The sequence below is a fragment of the Oncorhynchus masou genome, chromosome 6 (assembly GCF_036934945.1).
Source record: "Oncorhynchus masou masou isolate Uvic2021 chromosome 6, UVic_Omas_1.1, whole genome shotgun sequence".
In the NCBI taxonomy this organism is placed as follows: domain Eukaryota; kingdom Metazoa; phylum Chordata; class Actinopteri; order Salmoniformes; family Salmonidae; genus Oncorhynchus; species Oncorhynchus masou.
Genome location: NC_088217.1, coordinates 47837857 through 47857410, shown reverse-complemented (window position 1 = coordinate 47857410; position 19554 = coordinate 47837857). Strand labels below are relative to the sequence as shown.

At 42.6% G+C, this 19554-nt stretch overlaps 1 protein-coding gene across 1 annotated transcript in view; it reads left to right on the top strand.

Annotated features, from left to right (window-relative positions):
* The first annotated feature begins 8276 nt into the window (after window positions 1–8276).
* The window catches only part of LOC135542163 (RING1 and YY1-binding protein B-like), a 43892-nt gene continuing 32614 nt past the window's right edge, over window positions 8277–19554 (top strand). The window contains exons 1-2 of the mRNA XM_064968889.1: window positions 8277–8450; window positions 9238–9363. Of these exons, the coding sequence (XP_064824961.1) occupies window positions 8425–8450; window positions 9238–9363 (152 nt within the window). The 5' untranslated portion in view covers window positions 8277–8424. The remainder of the gene's footprint in view (window positions 8451–9237; window positions 9364–19554) is intronic.

Sequence of the window (19554 nt, the reverse complement as noted above, 5' to 3'; positions counted from 1 at the left end):
TGGAGGTGGAAACATCATTCTTTGGGGATTATTTTTTGCAAAGGGGACAGGACGACTGCACTGTATTGAGGGGAGGATGGATGGGGCCATGTATTACAAGATCTTGGCCAACAACCTCCTTCCCTCAGTAAGAGCATTGAAGATGGGTCGTGGCTGGGTCTTCCAGCATGACAACGACCCGAAACACACAGCTAGGGCAACTAAGGAGTGGCTCCGTAAGAAGCATCTCAAGGTCCTGGAGTGGCCTAGCCAGTCTCCAGACCTGAACCCAATAGAAAATCTTTGGAGGGAGCTGAAAGTCCGTATTGCCCAGCGACAGCCCTGAAACCTGAAGGATCTGGAGAAGGTCTGTATGGAGGAGTGGGTCAAAATCCCTGCTGCAGTGTGTGCAAACCTGGTCAAGAACTACAGGAAATGTATGATCTCTGTAATCGCGAACAATGGTTTCTGTACCAAATATTAAGTTCTGCTTTTCTGATGTATCAAATACTTATGTCATGCAATAAAATGCAAATTAATTACTTAAAAATTATACAATGTGATTTTCTGGATTATTTTTTAGATTCCCCCTCTCACAGTTGAAGTGTACCTATGATAAAAATTACAGACCTCTACATGCTTTGTAAGTAGGGAAAACCTGCAAAATCGGCAGTGTATCAAATACTTGTTCTCCCCACTGTACCTGCTGGAGTGCGCGCTACGGGTGGGTGTTGCTATGGTGACCACTGAGCTGAGATAAGGCGGGTCTTTCCCTAGCAAATACTTATAGATGACCTGGAGCCAGTGGGTTTGGCAACGGATATGTAGTGAGGGCCAGCCAACGAGAGCATAGAGGTCGCAGTGTGGGTAGTATATGGGACTTTGGTGATACAATGGATGGCAATGTGATAGACTACAGGGTTTGCTGAGTAGAGTTTTGGGGGCTATTTTGTAAATGACATCACCGGAGTCATGTTTTGGTACGATAGTCAGTTTTACGAGGGTATGTTTGGCGGCATGAGTGAAGGAGACTTTGTTGCAAAATAGGAAGCCGATTCTCGATCTATTTTTGGATTGGAGATGCTTAATGTGAGTCTGGAAGTAGAGTTTACAGTCTAACCAGACACCTAGGTATTTGTAGTTGTCCACATATTCTAGGTCAGAACCGCCCAGAGTTGTGATGCTAGTTGGGAGGGAGGGTGCGGCCAGCAATCAGTTGAAGAGCATGCACTTAGTTTTACTAGCATTTAAAAGCGTTTGGAGGCCACGGCAGGAGAGTTGTGTGGTGTTGAAGCTCGTTTGGAGGTTTGTTAGCACAGTGTCCAAAGAAGGGCCAGATGTATACAGAATGGTGTTTTCTGCGTGGATCAGAGAATCACCAGCAGCAAGAGCGACATCATTGATATGTACAGAGAAAAGAGTCGTCCCAAGAATTGAGCCCTGTGGCACCCCCATAGAGACTGCCAGAGGTTCGGACAACAGGCCTTCCGATTTGACACACTGAACTCTATCTGAGAAGTAGTTGGTGAACCAGGCAGTCATTTGAGAAGCCAAGGCTATTGAGTCTGCTGATAAGAATACGGTGATTGACAGAGCCGAAAGCCTTGGCCAGGTCGATGAAGACGGCTGCACAGTGGTCGTGATCTGTTTATTAACTTGGCTTTCAAATATTTAAAAAGGCAGGGCAGTATGAATATAGGTCTATAACAGTTTGGTTCTAGAGTGTCTCCCCCTTTGAAGAGGGGGAAGACCGCACCAGCTTTACAACCTTTGGGGATCTCAGACAATACGAAAGAGAGGTTGAATAGGCTAGTAATAGGGGTTGCAACAATTTTGGTGGATAATTTTAGAAAGAGAGGGTCCAGATTGCCTAGCCCAGGTGATTTGTCGGGATCCAGATTTTGCAGCTCTTTCAGAACATCAGCTGTTTGGATTTGGGTGAAGGAGAAGTCATAGGAATCTAATGTGAAGGCTGGCCACGGAAGGCTGGTTGCTGCTTAAATCTCTTCATATTGGAGCCCAAGGGTATCTGCAATTAAGTGTGAAGACTGCATCAAGGTCATTTACTCCACCCTGACACAAAGTGATGGATGTCTCGATTTGGTTGTCCTACTTGAGGGAGGCACATCCCTTAGCACTTTGTGAGAAAGTGTTAGATTTTCATTTAAGAAAAGAGAGAGAGTTGGTTGGTTGAGAAGAGGAGCAATATAATAGCCATGAGAGCCCAGGGAGGAAATTGTCCGTGTGTCACGTTCTGACCTTAGTTCCTTTGATTTGTCTTTGTTTTAGTATAGTCAGGGTGTGAGTTGGGTGGGTTGTCTATGTTCCGTTTTCTATGTTGTGTTTATGTGTTTGGCCTGGTATGGTTCTCAATCAGAGGCAGGTGTCGTTAGTTGTCTCTGATTGAGAATCATACTTAGGTAGCCTTTTCCCACTTGTGTTTCGTGGGTGTTTATTTTCTGTGTCTGTGTGTTCCACATGGAACTGTTTCGGTTGGTTATTTCACGTGTCGTTTATTGTTTTGTTTCAGTGTTCGCTTGTTTTAATAAAGAGCATGAACACGTACCACACTGCGCATTGGTCCTCCGATCCCTACTACTCCTCGGAGGATGAAGACAGCCATTCCACCGTGGGTTACTGTGTCAGGGCTTGAACAAACATTTAACACGATGATAAAGTATGTATTGATTTCTGGTTGGATGGTGCTCTGTCTGTCAATGCACTAATTTACCAAATTGACAGCAGCTCTGCAGCGTTGTGTGTGACCAAACAGCTGGATTTAGTCTGAACACCATAAACACTATCCATACTTGGCTGCAACCTCTTCATAGGGCCACTGATTTATAATCCAGTGGATTGTGTGCATTTGTGGGAATTACTATATAAGAACATTGCAGAAAACCTTTCCAATCTCTCTCCCACTGCTTAGCCAGGGATGAGCTGATGCACATACAACGGAGATGCATAGACAATATTTTAATGTTTTGACATTTGACTGTGGTTGACTATTCTGTCTAAAATATGTGTCCCTCTAGGCTCATGTCTCACATATTTGTGAGAATGCAATTGAATACTATAGTGAAAACTGGTTGGAATCTTTGTATTTTACACTGATGGTCAATTGCAGTTTGTGGGAGATATTACTTTAACTAAATAATGATGTAGTCTCAAATGATGTCTCAAATGATTTAATGGAATCAGATCGGGGATGTAACCTTGTCATAACTGTTATTACCGCTATGTTACCAATATGTGCCGTGACTCCTCATTACAAGTATTTCAATTGAATGTGTCACTTAAAATGAATGTTACTAAGCTCAGTTTAAGATAATGAAGTAGATGTAATATTGAATCGCTCTGATATAAGGGAATTTGGGTAACACAAACTACACACAAATGAAATCACTATCTCATTCTTTATCATCAGGGAGGTAATTGACAAGTGATTTATCATTGTCTTATTCTTTATTCACAGTTGTGTTCCTGGGTTAACAAACCGGGAGATTGGGCCGTGCCTCTGCGCTGCACATTCTTAGCTTGCAGGCCTGTTGTTCTTCTGCCTTTTGTGGAGTCTGCCCTGAATTCACTGAAACTCTCTACTGTTGAGTGTACTGAAGAAGCCTTTTTCTCACACACACACACACACACACACACACACACACACACACACACACACACACACACACACACACACACACACACACACACACACACACACACACACACTCGCAGATGCACAAAGACTGAACCGCTGCCAGCATGTCGTGGGATAATCTACCTTCCTGAAGGTTTGGCAAAGCCTCCCCTTGCTCCTCCTTATCGGCGTAGTGTAAGCAGCATGCGGTTTCCTGCCAACATCTTGGGCTGTGAGCTGCCTCTCCAAACAGGAACACGTATGGAGACATTCCTCTGCTGGAGAGGGAAACTGTCCTCAGCCACCACCCCCTAACCCCCTCCCTGGACACTTAAACACAACCCACACAATCCTCAACTCCTGAGGGTCCTGACCAGACAACAATTCCCCCACACCCACACAGTGAGGCCACTGCCATTTAATGCTCAGTGCAGGAAGTGTGTGTGTGTGTGTGTGATGTAGGTTATCTATTCTACAGTATACCCTCTGCTCCATTTCCATTCCCATTTTGTGTTACAGCTACAGAGGTATTTTCTTCACTGCCTGCAAAGATGCTCACAGACAGTAATCAACACTGGAGTTAAACACACCATTGGGTGTAATCACAGGGTGGAAGGTGAAGTAGAGTAAATACCTACCAGTTGTCGAACAGTCAAAACAAAGAGGGTCTAATTGCCTGCATGGTAAACCTCAATTTTATGACAAAATGCATCCTGACTTGTCCTTCATAATTAGATGATAATGATGACGTTTTGATGAGGATTAATAATTGTGTAATTAATTAGGCAAGTAAGATGAGGGACACGTGCCATGATGGACTCATTGGGAGCAAGAGGATCTTGGGTGTATTGCAAGCAGTGGCAAAGAGGAAGTGTTGAGTTTCTTTCCTGTGAGACTTTTGTGGATCCTGGAATGTCACCAGGGAACTTTGTGAGAGACCTCGATTAATCATGAGCTTCTTTCCTCTCCTGTGTGATTTCAGTATCAGGAGTATGTGTCCTCGTCTGCTATCCTACCTGTCTCTTAACAGCCTATTTTCCCATGTCTGCTCCATGACCTCTCTTCTCCCTGGCTCATCCTTAACCTGCCCTTCTCTCTCTTCTCCCTTCTCTCTCCACTGTTTTTCAGTCCAATTAATGTTTTCCAAAAACAAGTGCGCAGGAAAGGAATTGTGTGAAGTGCAACACGTTTCCACTACGCGATGCTGTCTTTTTCCATAAATAGACAAAAATAAACTGCTTTTTCCTTTAGATTACCATCTCTCTGGAACAAACAACCTGTCCACATGCTGAAACCTGATTTCACGTTGTATTTAAAAAAAAACAATTGGCTAATAATGATCTTAATTACCATATAAGACACAAAAGACACAGTTACTGAAGTGCTATATTCTCAGTTAATATAATTTAATATCTGTGAATGCTTAAGGCAGAACACCTGCTTTATACAGTTGAAGTCGGAAGTTTACATACACTTGGAGTCATTAAAACTCATTTTTCAACCACTCCACAAGTTTCTTGTTAACAAACTATCATTTTGGCAAGTCGGTTAGGACATCTACTTTGTGCATGACACAAGTCATTTTTTCAACAATTGTTTAAAAACATATTATTTCACATAGAATTCACTGTATCACAATTCTAGTGGGTCAGAAGTTTACATACATTAAGTTGACTGTGACAGCTTGGAACATTCCAGAAAATTATGTCATGGCTTTAGAAGCTTCTGATAGGCTAATTGACATAATTTGAGTCAATTGGAGGTGTACATGTGGATGTATTTCAAGGCCTGCCTTCAAGGCCTACCTTGATGTCGAGCATCTTTGCTTGACATCATGGGAAAATCAAAAGAAATCAGCCAAGACCTCAGAAAAATAATTGTAGACCTCCACAAGTCTGGTTTATCCTTGGGAACAATTTCCAAACGCCTGAAGGTACCACGTTCATCTGTACAAACAATAGTACGCAAATGGGACCATGGGACCACGCATCCGTCATACCGCTCAGGAAGGAGACGTGTTCTTTGGTGCGAAAAGTGCAAATCAATCCCAGAACAACAGCAAAGGACCTTGTGACGATGCTGGAAGAAACAGGCACAAAAGTATCTATATCCACAGTAAATCGAGTAAATCAAAACTGCCACAAAAATAGCCAGACTATGGTTTGCAACTGCACATGTGGACAAAGATCGTAATTTTTAAATGTCCTTTGGTCTGATGTAACAAAAATAGAACTGTTTTGCCATAATGACCATCATTATGTTTGGAGGAAAAAGAGGGATGCTTGCAAGCCGAAGAACACCATCCCAACCGTAAAGCACGGGGATGGCAGCATCATGTTGTGGGGGTGCTTTGCTGCAGGAGTGACTGGTGCACTTCACAAAATAGATGGCATCACGAGGTAAGAAAATTATCTGGATATATTGAAGCAACATCTCAAGACATCAGCCAGGAAGTTAAAGCTTGGTCGCAAATGGGTCTTCCAAATGGACAATGACCCCCTAGCATACTTCCAAAGTTGTGGCAAAATGGCTTAAGGACAACAAAGTCAAGGTATTGGAGTGGCCATCACAATGCTCTGACCTCAATCCTATAGAAAATGTGTGGGCAGAACTGAAAAAGCATGTGCGAGCAAGGGAGCCTACAAACCTGACTCAGTTACACCTGCTCTGTGAGGAGGAATGGGCCAAAAGTCACCCAACTTATTGTGGGAAGCTTGTGGAATGCTACCCGAAACATTTGACCCAAGTTAAACAATTTAAAGGCAATGCTACCAAATACTAATTGAGTGTATGTAAACTTCGGACCCACTGGGAATGTGATGAAATAAATAAAAGCTGAAATAAATCATTCTCTCTACTATTATTCTGACATTTCACATTCTTAAAATAAAGTGGTGATCCTAACTGACCTAAGAAAGGAATTTTTTACTAGGATTAAATGTCAAGAATTGTGAAAAACCGAGTTTAAATGTATTTGGCTAAGGTGTATGTAAACTTCAGGCTTCAACTGTATGTAATTGAACCAACTGTAATCCCTACGTATAATCTCTCATCATACTACACTCAGAGTTAAACACATTTTACTGATCATACCAGAACTTCAGCACCATGTGTATTTTTCCAAAGAGATTCAGTCAGAGCAAATGTATGTCAGAGCTACCATGCACTTTTGGTTGTTGACAGCTTGGCAACATGCCAATCACAGATTATTTTTCTGAGCAATAACAAGATTCAGTAAAGGAAGGAACTCTGATGTGGGTAGAGCTGTTTCAGTCACTCTTGAATTGCCGAATGCATGGTATCATTTCTCGTCTCTGTCCCCTCCCCCAATTCTCTTTTCACTTGTTGCTTTTCTTATAATGTCTCCCTTATTACTGTAACATCAAAAATGCCCAATTTTCCCTTGAATTAATTACAGAATGAGCCAGGCAATGCGTAATGCTGTTATGATTGAATTCAGTTTATTAATATCATGATGTGCAGATGAGCCTCTAGAACAGCATGCTATGAGCTAAGCAGATATCTAGAACCTGAAATGGTTCTTCGCCTGTCCCCATATAGGACAACCTTTGATGAACCCTTTTTGGTTCCAGGTAGAACCCTTTTCCACAGAGGGTTCTCCCTGGAACCAAAAAGGGTTCTCATATGGGGGACAGCTGAAGAACCCTTTTTGAAGCCTTTTTTCTAAGAGTGTATAATCACTGGGTAGAGGGCAGAGCCGGTGTGATAAGAATGACAGTGACACAGCAGAAGTGATCGTATCTTCTCCTCTCTACTTGGTGGAAAGAAGAAGGGAGAGATTCACAATAATATATGCTATTTGGCAGACACTTTTATCCAAAGCGATTTAGTCATTCGTGCATACATATAGGACCAGGAGCCGTGGCTAATGAGGCTATACGATTCATGCTTCATCTCCTCCACAGAGAGTCTTGTCCTGTGCAGGAGGGAGGGAGGCCTTCATGGGGGTCCTCCAGGATGTCTGGAATTTTGGAAATGATGAGTAAGGTGAACATTTGTAATCTAAATACAAATGATCATTCAAGGTGAATGTTTAGTGTCTGAGGTAATCCTTTCTTTCTTCTACGTCTTATTTGAAACATAAGGCAATCCCCATTTCCTTGAGTCCTTTCAAATGTTAGGCAGTGTGGGCACACTACAACCACAGAAGATGAAACAACTGAAACATGTCCGTCTTAATGCAAAGACAGTAGGCTAATCTCACGGACAGGTATGATAGGGACAAAAGCCCTACAGGCTAAATTGACTGGACTGCTCTGATAGCACTCAACATACATTTTTGCATTTGTTTATTAGTAGTCCTAGACATTTTGACTCTTACACCTGTCACGATTGAAAGGGGATGATGGGGAATAACTTTCTATGCACCTGTGTCCCAAGATGAACTCCACCAGCTACATCTTCAATGTGTGTAGGGATAAAATGCAATAACACCAGCTCATGCTGTGGTACTGCACAGTATGACACTCACGAAACCTGTGAATACATTGGGCTGGCACTCTTATTCCTAAATTTCGACTATAAACCGCATCATCTCATTTCGATACAGAATATTTCGGGGAAATATATAGCGAGCTACCTATTTCTCTTATTTCCAACCAGACTTTTAAACCGAGGCATGCGGTGATTGGGCGTCTTGGAGTCACGCGGTGTGCAGTCGCCCTGCCGCTGAATGCGAGCTTAACTGCCAGCTTTAGCAGCGGTTCTATCTGGATCCTCCGCGCAGAACCTACAACAATTACTGATTATTACTGAAGACCTTTTCTTCTTTTGGAAGACAGTTCTTCACCATGGGCGACAAGAAAAGCCCTACCAGGTATTTAACCGTATACCCCAGTCGGTTTTGTGTCGATTTAGACTTGTTTTGCGATAATTCCATGGCGTTTGCGGTTGATATTCGGATGATTTCTCAAGGAGTGTTTCTCCCTTTTTTCAGTTTGTATGCCAGAGCTAGAATAGTGCACAGGCACTATGGCGGCTTCTCGCTCCCTACTCTCTACCAGTCACTCTCAGACAAAGGGAATTTTTCAGTGGATATGCCTGCCATTCTAGAAAATTATATTCAATGTCAACAGAAGTCGTTCGAAGATCAATGTCGAATGGACATTATTTGACATTCGTTTTGCTAGTTAACATGCCTAGCCCCGAACAGACATTAGGCTAAGCCGCGATACAATCGAATGTTGTAACGTTAGCTAGCTAGCTAACCGAAATTCGAGCTAGGTCGCTTGATTCTAGGGTTAGTGCTATCAGGAATCCTTGGGTCAACCCTATCCTAATCTTAACTCCTACCCCAACCATAACAACCCCTACCATAACAATTTTAAACGTCAACTTCAATGGGATAGGGACGTCCCAAGGATCCCAGATAGCATGGACCTTGATTTTAGCTAGTGACTGATCTAATCGAGAAACTCGCGCTGCGTAGGTTATTCGGGATTCGAATGGATAACCTGACAGCGATTTTTGTTTCTTCTGTATTGGTTTAAGTTAGCCGATTTTTAATTTAGGGGCTATTGCATGTCGTCAGCACTAACAACAGTCATTATCAAAATAATTATATGTAATAAACTAACTTGACTTTACATTTTTATATTTCTAAGGCCAAAAAGACAAGCTAAACCAAGTGCTGACGACGGATATTGGGACTGTAGCGTCTGCACCTTCAAGAACAGTGCAGAGGCTTTTAAATGCAGCATATGCGATGTGAGGAAGGGCACATCCACAAGGTATGTCTGAACGGGTGTTGTTTTACTCCTGCAGTAAAGCATCGCAATTGATTGAAACCAACATTAACCGTAGTAATACTGTGATTTATTGATTGACGTAGGCATGTTGCATTGTGTGGCCATGCATTTCATTATTGTATGGATAGTGAGTGAATTGAGTCGTCTAGGTGTGCTGTTGGTAGCCAGAGAGGGGGATGGGGTGGGAATGAGGGACCTTACTACTTCATAATAGCTGTATGGAGCTGCTAGAATAAAGCAGCTCCCAAGTGAATCTCTGAAATTGACATTAGTATCACCAGATTGAAACAAGACATCTGTAGCTTGAAACATCTGTTAGAATATATCACTTAGGCTACCTGTAGGATTAAACATCAGTAGTTGGCATAGCTGTGGGAAGTAGCTAGGTGTGCAGAGGTGCTGCAGCACCCCCTGAAAGAAAAAAATATATAAATAAATTGGATTAGTCCCTCTCCCCCACCAAAGTAGTGCACTAGTCCTTTATTACTCCTGTATGAGTGGAGCATAAATACTTCTCAGCAGAGTGGGAGAAATGACCCCCCACATTAGAAACCTATTTCTGGGCTGTCACTGCAATGGGAAACTAAGATGACATCATCACGATATGCATTCAGAATTTTTTATGTGATTCCCTTTAAATTTCATGTTTATCACTCCAGCCTGAGTTCTTGGTACTGCTGATCAGTTGTCACTGTGAGTTTACAGGCACTTATCATCAGCTGCCTGATGAAATCTAGAGATAGATAAAATCTAGAGATAGATGAGTCATTTGTGAGCCTGCAGAAGAGTCCCTCCATGCTCTAACCTTTCCAGCTGTGGTTTTAGAATGAGTGTTCTGCTGACACCTTTGGTCTGCCTCTGGGAAAACAATGACCGGTTTACTGCTATTCGAAATGTGTGTTGTGTACTGGGCAATTCCACATTAACGGAATTATGCTTTGACTCAGATTTTTAAAATGTATGCCAAGCAAAAAACATTGATTTCAAAGTTTAACAAACCATACAACTCTAAGTACAAGACCTACTTTGATCAAGTTACACAGAGAATGTCATAACACATTTACTGGAAGAACTGTGTAGATGCAAAGTTTGGTAACAGAATTGCGGTAGAATCTCACTCAGATTTTACGACATGATACCTTGAGTTTGATAAAAAAATATTTTGTTTATTCAACTATAGGAGGTGAATTTACATCTGGTAACGAAATGACGGCAACGGAATTGCATCATAGGTCCCTTATCTGTACTATACAGAAATGCATTATAATGCATATCATTCTCTTCATGGTGATGTATCCTGAATAGGTACAAATATGTAATATCCTTCTTTTGCGTATTTGGGTATTATTCTACACACTGGCTATTGTTGTAATGAGCTCCGCTCCCAAGGCACAGGAGGCTGCTGAGGGGAGAACCGCACATAATAATGGCCGGAACAGAGCCAATAGAATGGCATCAAACACCTGGAAGCCATGTTTTTGATACCATTCCGCTCCGGTCATTACCATGAGCTCGTTTTCCCCAATTAAGGTGCCACCAACCTCCTGTGTCACAAAGACCACATTTGGTTTGTCCGTACCAGACCAAATCGGAACCAATCATGCACGTCCATGTTTCACAATTTTGGACATCACAGTGCAGCAAAGTACAGATAGCTTATGTATAATATAGTACATTATACTGTTCTCTACTGTGCTGTCCAAACTTGTGAAACATCTACGTCTGATTGGTTCAGATTTGGTCCGGCCTGGGCAAGTTAACAGATACTGGTACGTCACAGTGGGGGTTAACATGCTTTATGTTAATGAGGGGATTTCATGACAAGTATGTCCAAGCCCCTTACCATGGAGCTTTTGGCAACAGCCCAATTGCCTCTATTTGGTAAATGGAATCGCATGACATCATTGAAGTGGGTTGTCACATTCCCATTTGATCTGAATTGTTAACCTTTGATGCAGTTGTTTGCTTGTTGAAAGCCTGGCTCTTATTGTAATGAGTACTAATTAGGCATATTTTCTCTCTGTTTGATGCAGCATGCTCTCAGCCAAATCATTCACACTTTAACAGTGTGTGTTTGTGGTAGGGGTGGGCGATATGAACTAAAGTTTATTTCACAATATTTTCCACTTTCTGGACGATAACGATATATCACGATATACTGTACTTTAATAAAACAAACATTTTGAGTCCTTCAAAGTTAATACATGAGAAAATATTGCTTTTAACCCTATAGAAACAGAAAGCATCACACTTTATTTTTTTACTTCTATGGTAAACCTGTGCAAACACAAAACATATGCAAAGGTATGAGTTAAATATATATGCAGTACAATTAAATAAAACAAATATTTAAAGTATTCAGGATGTAAAGAAAATTAACTTATTTTTTTAAGCTTTGTCCTGCCAAATATAAGTGCAGTCTGTTTTTTTCAGCATAATACTGGTCATTATTAATTCAAGTTGTAAAACTTTTCAAACTAACTAATTCAAGCATTCACCAGACAGTCTATGTTTCTCAGTTCAACCTGTAACAATTCACTGCCTCCCTCTTCACAAGTTCTGTGCCAGGAACACCAGCCTATTGACAGTTTCTGGCTTCAAAGTTGCCTTGTGGCATGTGACCATATGAAGACAGCCATGCAATCTTCATAGACAAACATTGGCAGTAGATTGGCTTTACTGAAGAGCACAGTGACTTTCAACGTGGCACCGTCATAGGATGCCACATGTCCAGCAAGCCAGTTCATCAAATTTCTTCCCGACTGGAGATGCCCCTGTCAACTGTAATTGCTGTTATTGCTGTAAGTGGAAATGTTTAGGAGCAACAACAGCTCAGCTGCAAAGTGGTAGGCCACAAGCCCACAGAACGGGACCAGTGAGTGCTGAAGTGTGTGGTGCGTAAAAATCGCCTGTTCTCGGTTGAAACACTCAGTTCCAAACTGCCTCTGGAAGCAACGTCAGCACAGGAACTGTTCGTAGGGAGCTTCATGAAATGGGTTTCCATGGCCGAGCAGCCGTGCACAAGCCTAAGATCACCATGCGCAAGGCCAAGCGTCGGCTGGAGTGGTGTGTAAAGCTCGCCACCTTTGGACTCTGGAGCGGTGGAAACGTTCTCTGGAGTGATTAATCGCGCTTCACTGTCTGGTGTATGAATCTGGGTTTGGTGGATATCAGGAGAACGCTACCTGACCCAATGCATTGTGCCAACTGTAAAGTTTGGTGGAGGAGGAATAATGATCTTGGGCTGTTTTTCATGGTTTGGCTAGGCACCTTAGTTCCAGTGAAGGGAAATCTTAACGCTACAGCATACAATTACATTCTAGACAATTATGTGTTTCCAACTTTGTGGCAACAGTTTTGTTTCAGCATGACAATGTTCGCTGTGCACAAAGCGAGGTCCATAAAGAAATGGTTTGTTGAGATCGGTGTGGAAGAACCTGACTGGCCTGCACAGGGCCTTGACCTCAACCCCATCAAACACTTTTGGTATGAATTGGAACGTCAACTGCGAACCAGGCCTAATCTAAGTATGTGGCTGAAATAACAAGGTGACGGGGCATCATATTGTTTTAACTTTCTGCCATGTTGGAGAAGTAAAAGGCTTTTGCATGAGTTATCTGTACAGCTGCCATTGCTATGTTGATTTCCTTCATTTTTTTTCTTCTCTCTGTTCTCGGCCCACCTGCTCCGCCCCCCTCTTCTCCAAGCAGAGCAGACTCCACACAGACACAGTGTGTTGACACAGATGGGGTTAGTTATAAAATCTTTGGTGTAGACATGCTGCTCGTGAGCCAGTACTGCATGCGTCTCAACTTTCTCTCGTTCACATTCGCTTGTAAATGTCTAAACTCACCAAAAATGACATTTGGTATCTCCTACCTATATGTGTAAAACTTTGTGAGCTGGATTGCCTGTCTTTGCAATTTATCACATTTAGCTAGCAGGCTCCATGGAAAGTTGCTATTACTTGTGCTAATTTTGTTAGCATTCTGGTAATGGACCTCCAATTTGGGTTTTGGGCATGTTTTTTTTTTGACTGTCACATTATTACCAGTTTAGTACACATGCATCTCCCGGGGTGAGAGAATGATGGATGGTATGACGATATGAAAACCAGGATACCACCCAACCCTACTCCTGACCATGCCCTAATCTCTGTGATTTTGAAAGAAGCAGCAAGAGGGGCAGATGAGCTGGCATCCAGACGAGACTACTTTGATGAGACTACTATACCCTACATTCTATTGCCAAACGTACAGCCACTAGAGAACAAACTGAACGAGCTCTGTTCGATAGTATTCTATCAACGGGACCTAAAGAAATGTCATATTCTATGTTTATCAGAGTCGTGGCTGAACAAGGACATGGCTAACAAATCTAGCTGTTTTTTCCATGCATTGTCAAGACCGCTCGGCAGCCTCGGGTAAGACGAATAGAGGAGGGGTGTGTATCTTTAACAGCTGGTGCATGATCTCTGTTAAAGGGTATGTAGCATAAACGTAGCATATGTACTTGAATTAGTATACACCTCAAAAGTCTTAATGCAAAGTCACACCTCACTTTTCTATTGTTTGAGTTATTACATAAAACTGATCAGAATGCCGAAGTCGTGTCGAAAAATAGTCTTCCGTAAGGTGATGTTATATGGAGGACCTGGCAAGCCGGCCTGTCTTCTATAATGTAAACTCCAACAGAAATAACTTAACCCAAATTGTTTGCGGTCATGAATACTGGTTTCAGTGTAATTTTCAGGCAACTTACAAGCAATTACTAAATTAATGTATTGTTACAAACCAACTTGCAAGGCTGCTAGCCAACTAGCCTGCTAACGTTAGCAATGTTATATTAGCACTACACTAGTCAGCCAGTTGCTATCAACACCTAGCTTACAGCTTCATTAAAGTAAACCAAAGTTTTGGAGATGCGTAATTATTTTTGGATCTGAGTTAGCTACCAAAGCCAGGAGGAGGTGGGTGCTTCACTGGCTGGAGTCTCAGGGAAATCCCAAATGGATAGATTCCAGATATCCGTCAGCTATCGCGCTAGCACTAAGCCAAGGTGGAAAAGTTACACAACTCCTATAGCGTACTAAACAGGGAATATGCTGAAAATTTGACAAAACAAAAAGGAGAACAGACGAGGTACTACAAAATTTGATTTTCTGTATCGATTTGAGCCCCGGGGAAGAAGGCAGCAGGGCCTGCCATGCTAACGGGTTCCAAATAGATAACACAGCCACAAAGTCTGTGAAGAGCATGCTTCATGGCCGCATGTGCCCCATCAACTTCTTGTTTACATCACACTTCCTGCGTTTGGTGGATTGTAGCTCACCACCGCCAACACTTGATTTGGAATGTAATTACATGCTGTCATCGCTAGTGGCTAACTTTGGCCAGCTTGAGCTAGCTGCTCAGTAGCATAAAGCAGATCCTCCACTTGATGTTGAGAAATAGTGCATTGTGGGTAGTTTAGAAGATGTTAAGAAATATTGAATATGTAACTACTTTTTGCACATATAGGTAACCAGATCATGACTACATCTAAGTTACTAAGTCTTTGACTACACTGTGTTGCGTGTTTCCTACCCTTTAAGGAAGTATGATGTTTTTGTTTGCCTGATTTAGAATACCTAATGACAAGCTGCAGACACAACTATTTACCTATTTTTTTTTTTGTAGCTGTATATTTACCACCACAGACCGATGCTGGCACTGAGACCACACTCGACAAGCTGTGTAGGGCCATAAGCAAACAAAAAAATGTACATCCAGAACCGGCGCTTCTCATGTCCGGTGATGTTATTGCAGGGAAACTGATCCGTTTCACAACATTTGCATAATTTAGCAGACGCTCTTATCCGGAGCAACTTACAGTAGTGAGTGCATACATGTTCATACTTTTTTCGTACTGGTCCCCTGTGGGAATTGAACCCACAACCCTGGCGTTGCAAGCGCCATGCTCTACCAACTGAGGGACCAGCGTGAAAGGTTCGCCCTCCCTTTGGCAAATCTGACCATAACTGTATCCTCCTGATTCTTGCTTAAACAAGCAAAAATTAAATGCCTTTTATGCTTGCTTTGCAGCAAGCAACACTGGATCATGCATGAGATCACCAGCTGTTGCGGATGACTGTGTGATCTCGCTCTCCCTAGTCAAGGTTAACATTCACAAGGTCGTGGGGACAGACTGATTACCAGGATGCGTGCTGAGAGAATGTGCTGACAAGCTGGCAAGTGTCTTCAGACATTTTCAACCTCTCCCTGACCCCGTCTGTCTCCCTGATAGCTACATGTTTCAAGCAGACCACCATAGTCCCTGTGCCCAAGAATGCCCAGATAACCTGTCTAAATCACTACCACCCCTTACCACTCAGATCTGTAGCCATTAAATAATTTTAAAGGTTGGTCATGGCTCACGTCAACACCATCATCCCAGACACCTTGGACCCACTCCTTTTTGCATACTGCCTCAACAGATACTCGGATGACACAATCTCTATTGCACCTGGACAAGAGGAAAACCTATGTGAGAATACTGTTCATTGACTACAGCTCAGTGTTCAACACCTTGGTGCCCTCCAAGCTCATCACTATGCTCAGGACCCTGGGACTGAACCCCTTCCTCTGCAACTGGATCCTGGACTTCCCGACTGGCTGTCCCCCAGGAAGCAAGGGTAGGCAACATCTGCCACGCTTTATCGTCCTACACCGTTATATACATCTCCATTCAGAATATAAAGTAGCAGCTGACATTTTAATTCCATCTTCCTCCATTTATTAGATACAGTGTATATACAAAAGTAGGTGGACACTCCTTCATATTAGTGGATTCGGCTATTTCAGCCACACCCATTGCTGACAGGTGTATAAAATCGAGCACACAGCCATGCAATCTCCATAGACAAACATTGGCAGTAGAATGATCTCACTGAAGAATTGAGTGACTTTCAACATGGCACTCTCATAGGATGCCACCTTTCTAACAAGTCAGTTCGTAACATTTCTGCCCTGCTAAAGCTGACCCGGTCAACTGTAAGTGCTCTTATTGTGAAGTGGAAATGTCTAGGAGCAACAACTGCTCAGCCGCGAAGTTGTAGGCCAACCAAGTTCACAGAACAGGACCGCCAAGTGCAGAAGTGCGTAGCATGTAAAAATTCTCTGTACTCGGTTACAACACTCACTACGAGTTCCAAACTGCCTCTGGAAGCAATGTCAGCACAATAACTATTCGTCGGGTGCTTCATCAAATGGGTTTCCATGGCCGAGCAGCCGCAACAAGCCTAAGATCACAATGTGCAATGCCAAATGTCGGCTGAAGTGGGGTAAAGCTAGCCACCATTAGAATCTGGAGCAATGGAAACGCGTTCCCTGGTGTGATGAATCACGCTTCACCATCTGGCAGTCCGACGGACAAATCTGAGTTCGACCAATGCCAGGAGAACTAACTGCCCAAATGCATAGTGCCAACTGTAAAGTTTGGAGGATCAGAATGCTACAGCATACAATTACATTCTAGACGATTCTGTACTTTCAACATTGGTAACAGTTTGAGGAGTGCCCATTCCTGTTTCAGCATGAGACCCCACCCACCACCACCACAAAGCGAGGTCCATACAGAAATGGGTTGTCGAGATCGGTGTGGAAGAACTTGACTGGCCTGCACAGAGCCCTGACCTCAACTCCATCAAATGGTATGAATTGGAACACCAGCTGCGAGCCAGGCCTAATTGCCAAATATCAGTGCCTGACTTCAGTAATGCTCTTGTGGCTGAATGTTCCAACATCTAGTGGAAAGCCTTCCCAGAAGAGTGGAAACTGTTATAGCGGCAAAGGGGGACCAACTTCATATTAATGCCCATGATTTTGGAATGAGATCTTTGATGAGCAGGTGTCCACATACTTTTGGTCATGTAGTGTTTCTCCTAACTTTTGCCCCACGTGGAGGATCCATGACTAGCCTAACGTTGCTTTGATGATTTGTGATTGCCGCGTGTAGCTTGTTGGTCATTCTCGTGAAAAGCACAGAGCAGCAGCATGAATTATACAAATTCTCTCTCTACTGCAGCAGGTGCATTCAGCTCTGTATGGGTCCTTCTGGACAAGTCAGTTAAAATGACTCATACCCATGACAATTAAATCAGGGTTTTGGATCTGGTCTCGGGTATTCGGGTACAGGTGAATCCGTGAAGACCTTTAGTGCTAACATGTGCTGGAGAAGCAATATCAACATGCATGGGGAGGCCCAACTCTCACCCAATGCCCAAGTAGGCTAAATCTGTGCACTGCCACTGCACTCACTTTGGTTCTCCAACAAGAAAGCACTGTGTGTGTTGTGACCTGACCTCCCGAGTTCTGCTATTAATAGTTGGAGTACGTTTTTGAAGCATTCTTATACCAGAAGAGGCACATATTTGCGTTAGCAGCATACGCCTGACAGCAGTGATCAGCTATCGTATTCGAAAGTAGCCAGCACATGAAACCAATCAGTGCTAGATTGTGACATCTTGCTGCTGGATCAGTACAGTTTTCCTGATGGCTGTGCTGTGTGTTGGTATGCTGCACCTTGAGCTGCTCCTGGTCCTGGCGGGGCCTTTTTGACTTGATTAATGGTCGTGATCAGGTGCTAATGCTCTTTGGTTGTTGTGACTCCTCAGGCTGTGGTTTTGGGGGACGTGACGTTCCTTGTTGATTGTTGCTTGCCACTTTGTTCCAGATATGTTTGTGCAGAGGTAGGATTTTTGGCTCACTGCTGTGTGTCGCGCTGGTGATTCTCATATTCCAAACCAAATTATTCGAATTGCGTTAACTCGGCTACTGTTTGGTATGCAGACTGTAACCTGTTGACGCATAGCATCGACATTTTGATGTCCAGATTAGAGGTCGACCGATTAATCGGAATGGGCGATTTTAATTAGGTCCGATTTCAAGTTTTCATAACGATCGGAAATTGGTGCCGATTTGCCTTTTTAAAAATGTATTTAAAAATTATATATATTTTTAACTAGGCAAGTCGGTTAAGAAGAACACATTCTTATTTTCAATGACGGCCTAGGAATGGTGGGTTAACTGCCTCGTTCAGGGGCAGAAAGACAGATTTTCACCTTGTCAGCAATCTTGCAACCTTACAGTTAACTAGTCCAACACAATAACGACCTGCCTCTCTCTCGTCGCTCTCCACAAGGAGACTGACTGCCTGTTACACAAATGCAGTAAGCCAAGGTAAGTTGCTAGCTAGCATTAAACTTATCTTATAAAAAACAATCAATCATCATAATCACTAGTTAACTACACATGGTTGATATTACTAGATATTATCTAGCGTGTCCTGTGTTGCATATAATCTGAGCATACAAGTATCTACGTATCTGACTGAGCGGTGGTAGGCAGAAGCAGGCGCGTAAACATTCATTCAAACAGCACTTTAGTGTGTTTTGCCAGCAGCTCTTCGTTGTGCGTCAAGCATTGCGCTGTTTATGACTTCAAGCCTATCAACTCCCGAGATGAGGCTTGTGTAATCGCGTGAAATGGCTGGCTAGTTAGCACGCGCTAATAGCGTTTCAAACTTCACTCACTCTGACCCTTGGTGGTTGTTTCCCAGGGAGGAGCGAGGAGAGGGACGGAAGCTATACTGTTACACTGGCAATACTAAAGTGCCTATAAGAACATCCAATAGTCAAAGATGAATGAAATACAAATGGTATAGAGGGAAATAGTCCTATAATAACTACAACCTAAAACTTACCTGGGAATATTGAAGACTCATGTTAAAAGGAACCACCAGCTTTCATATGTTCTCATGTTCTGAGCAAGGAACTGAAACATTAGCTTTCTTACATAGCACATATTGCACTTTTACGTTCTTCTCCAAAACTTTGTTTTTGCATTATTTAAACCAAATTGAACATGTTTTATTATATTAAGTTAAAATAAGTGTTAAATCAGTATTGTTGTAATTGTCATTATTACATTTTATTTTTAAAATATAAATTAAAGCAACCGATTAATCGGTATCGGCTTTTTTGGTCCTCCAATAATCTGTACCGGCATTGAAAAATCATAATCGGTTGACCTCTAGTCCAGATGTTTGAGTGCTTGTCTGTTTAGTGTGATGGTAAACTGAGGTTTGCAGTAGCACTGACTGAACAAGCACACTCACAAATGTTCTGCTCTGCAA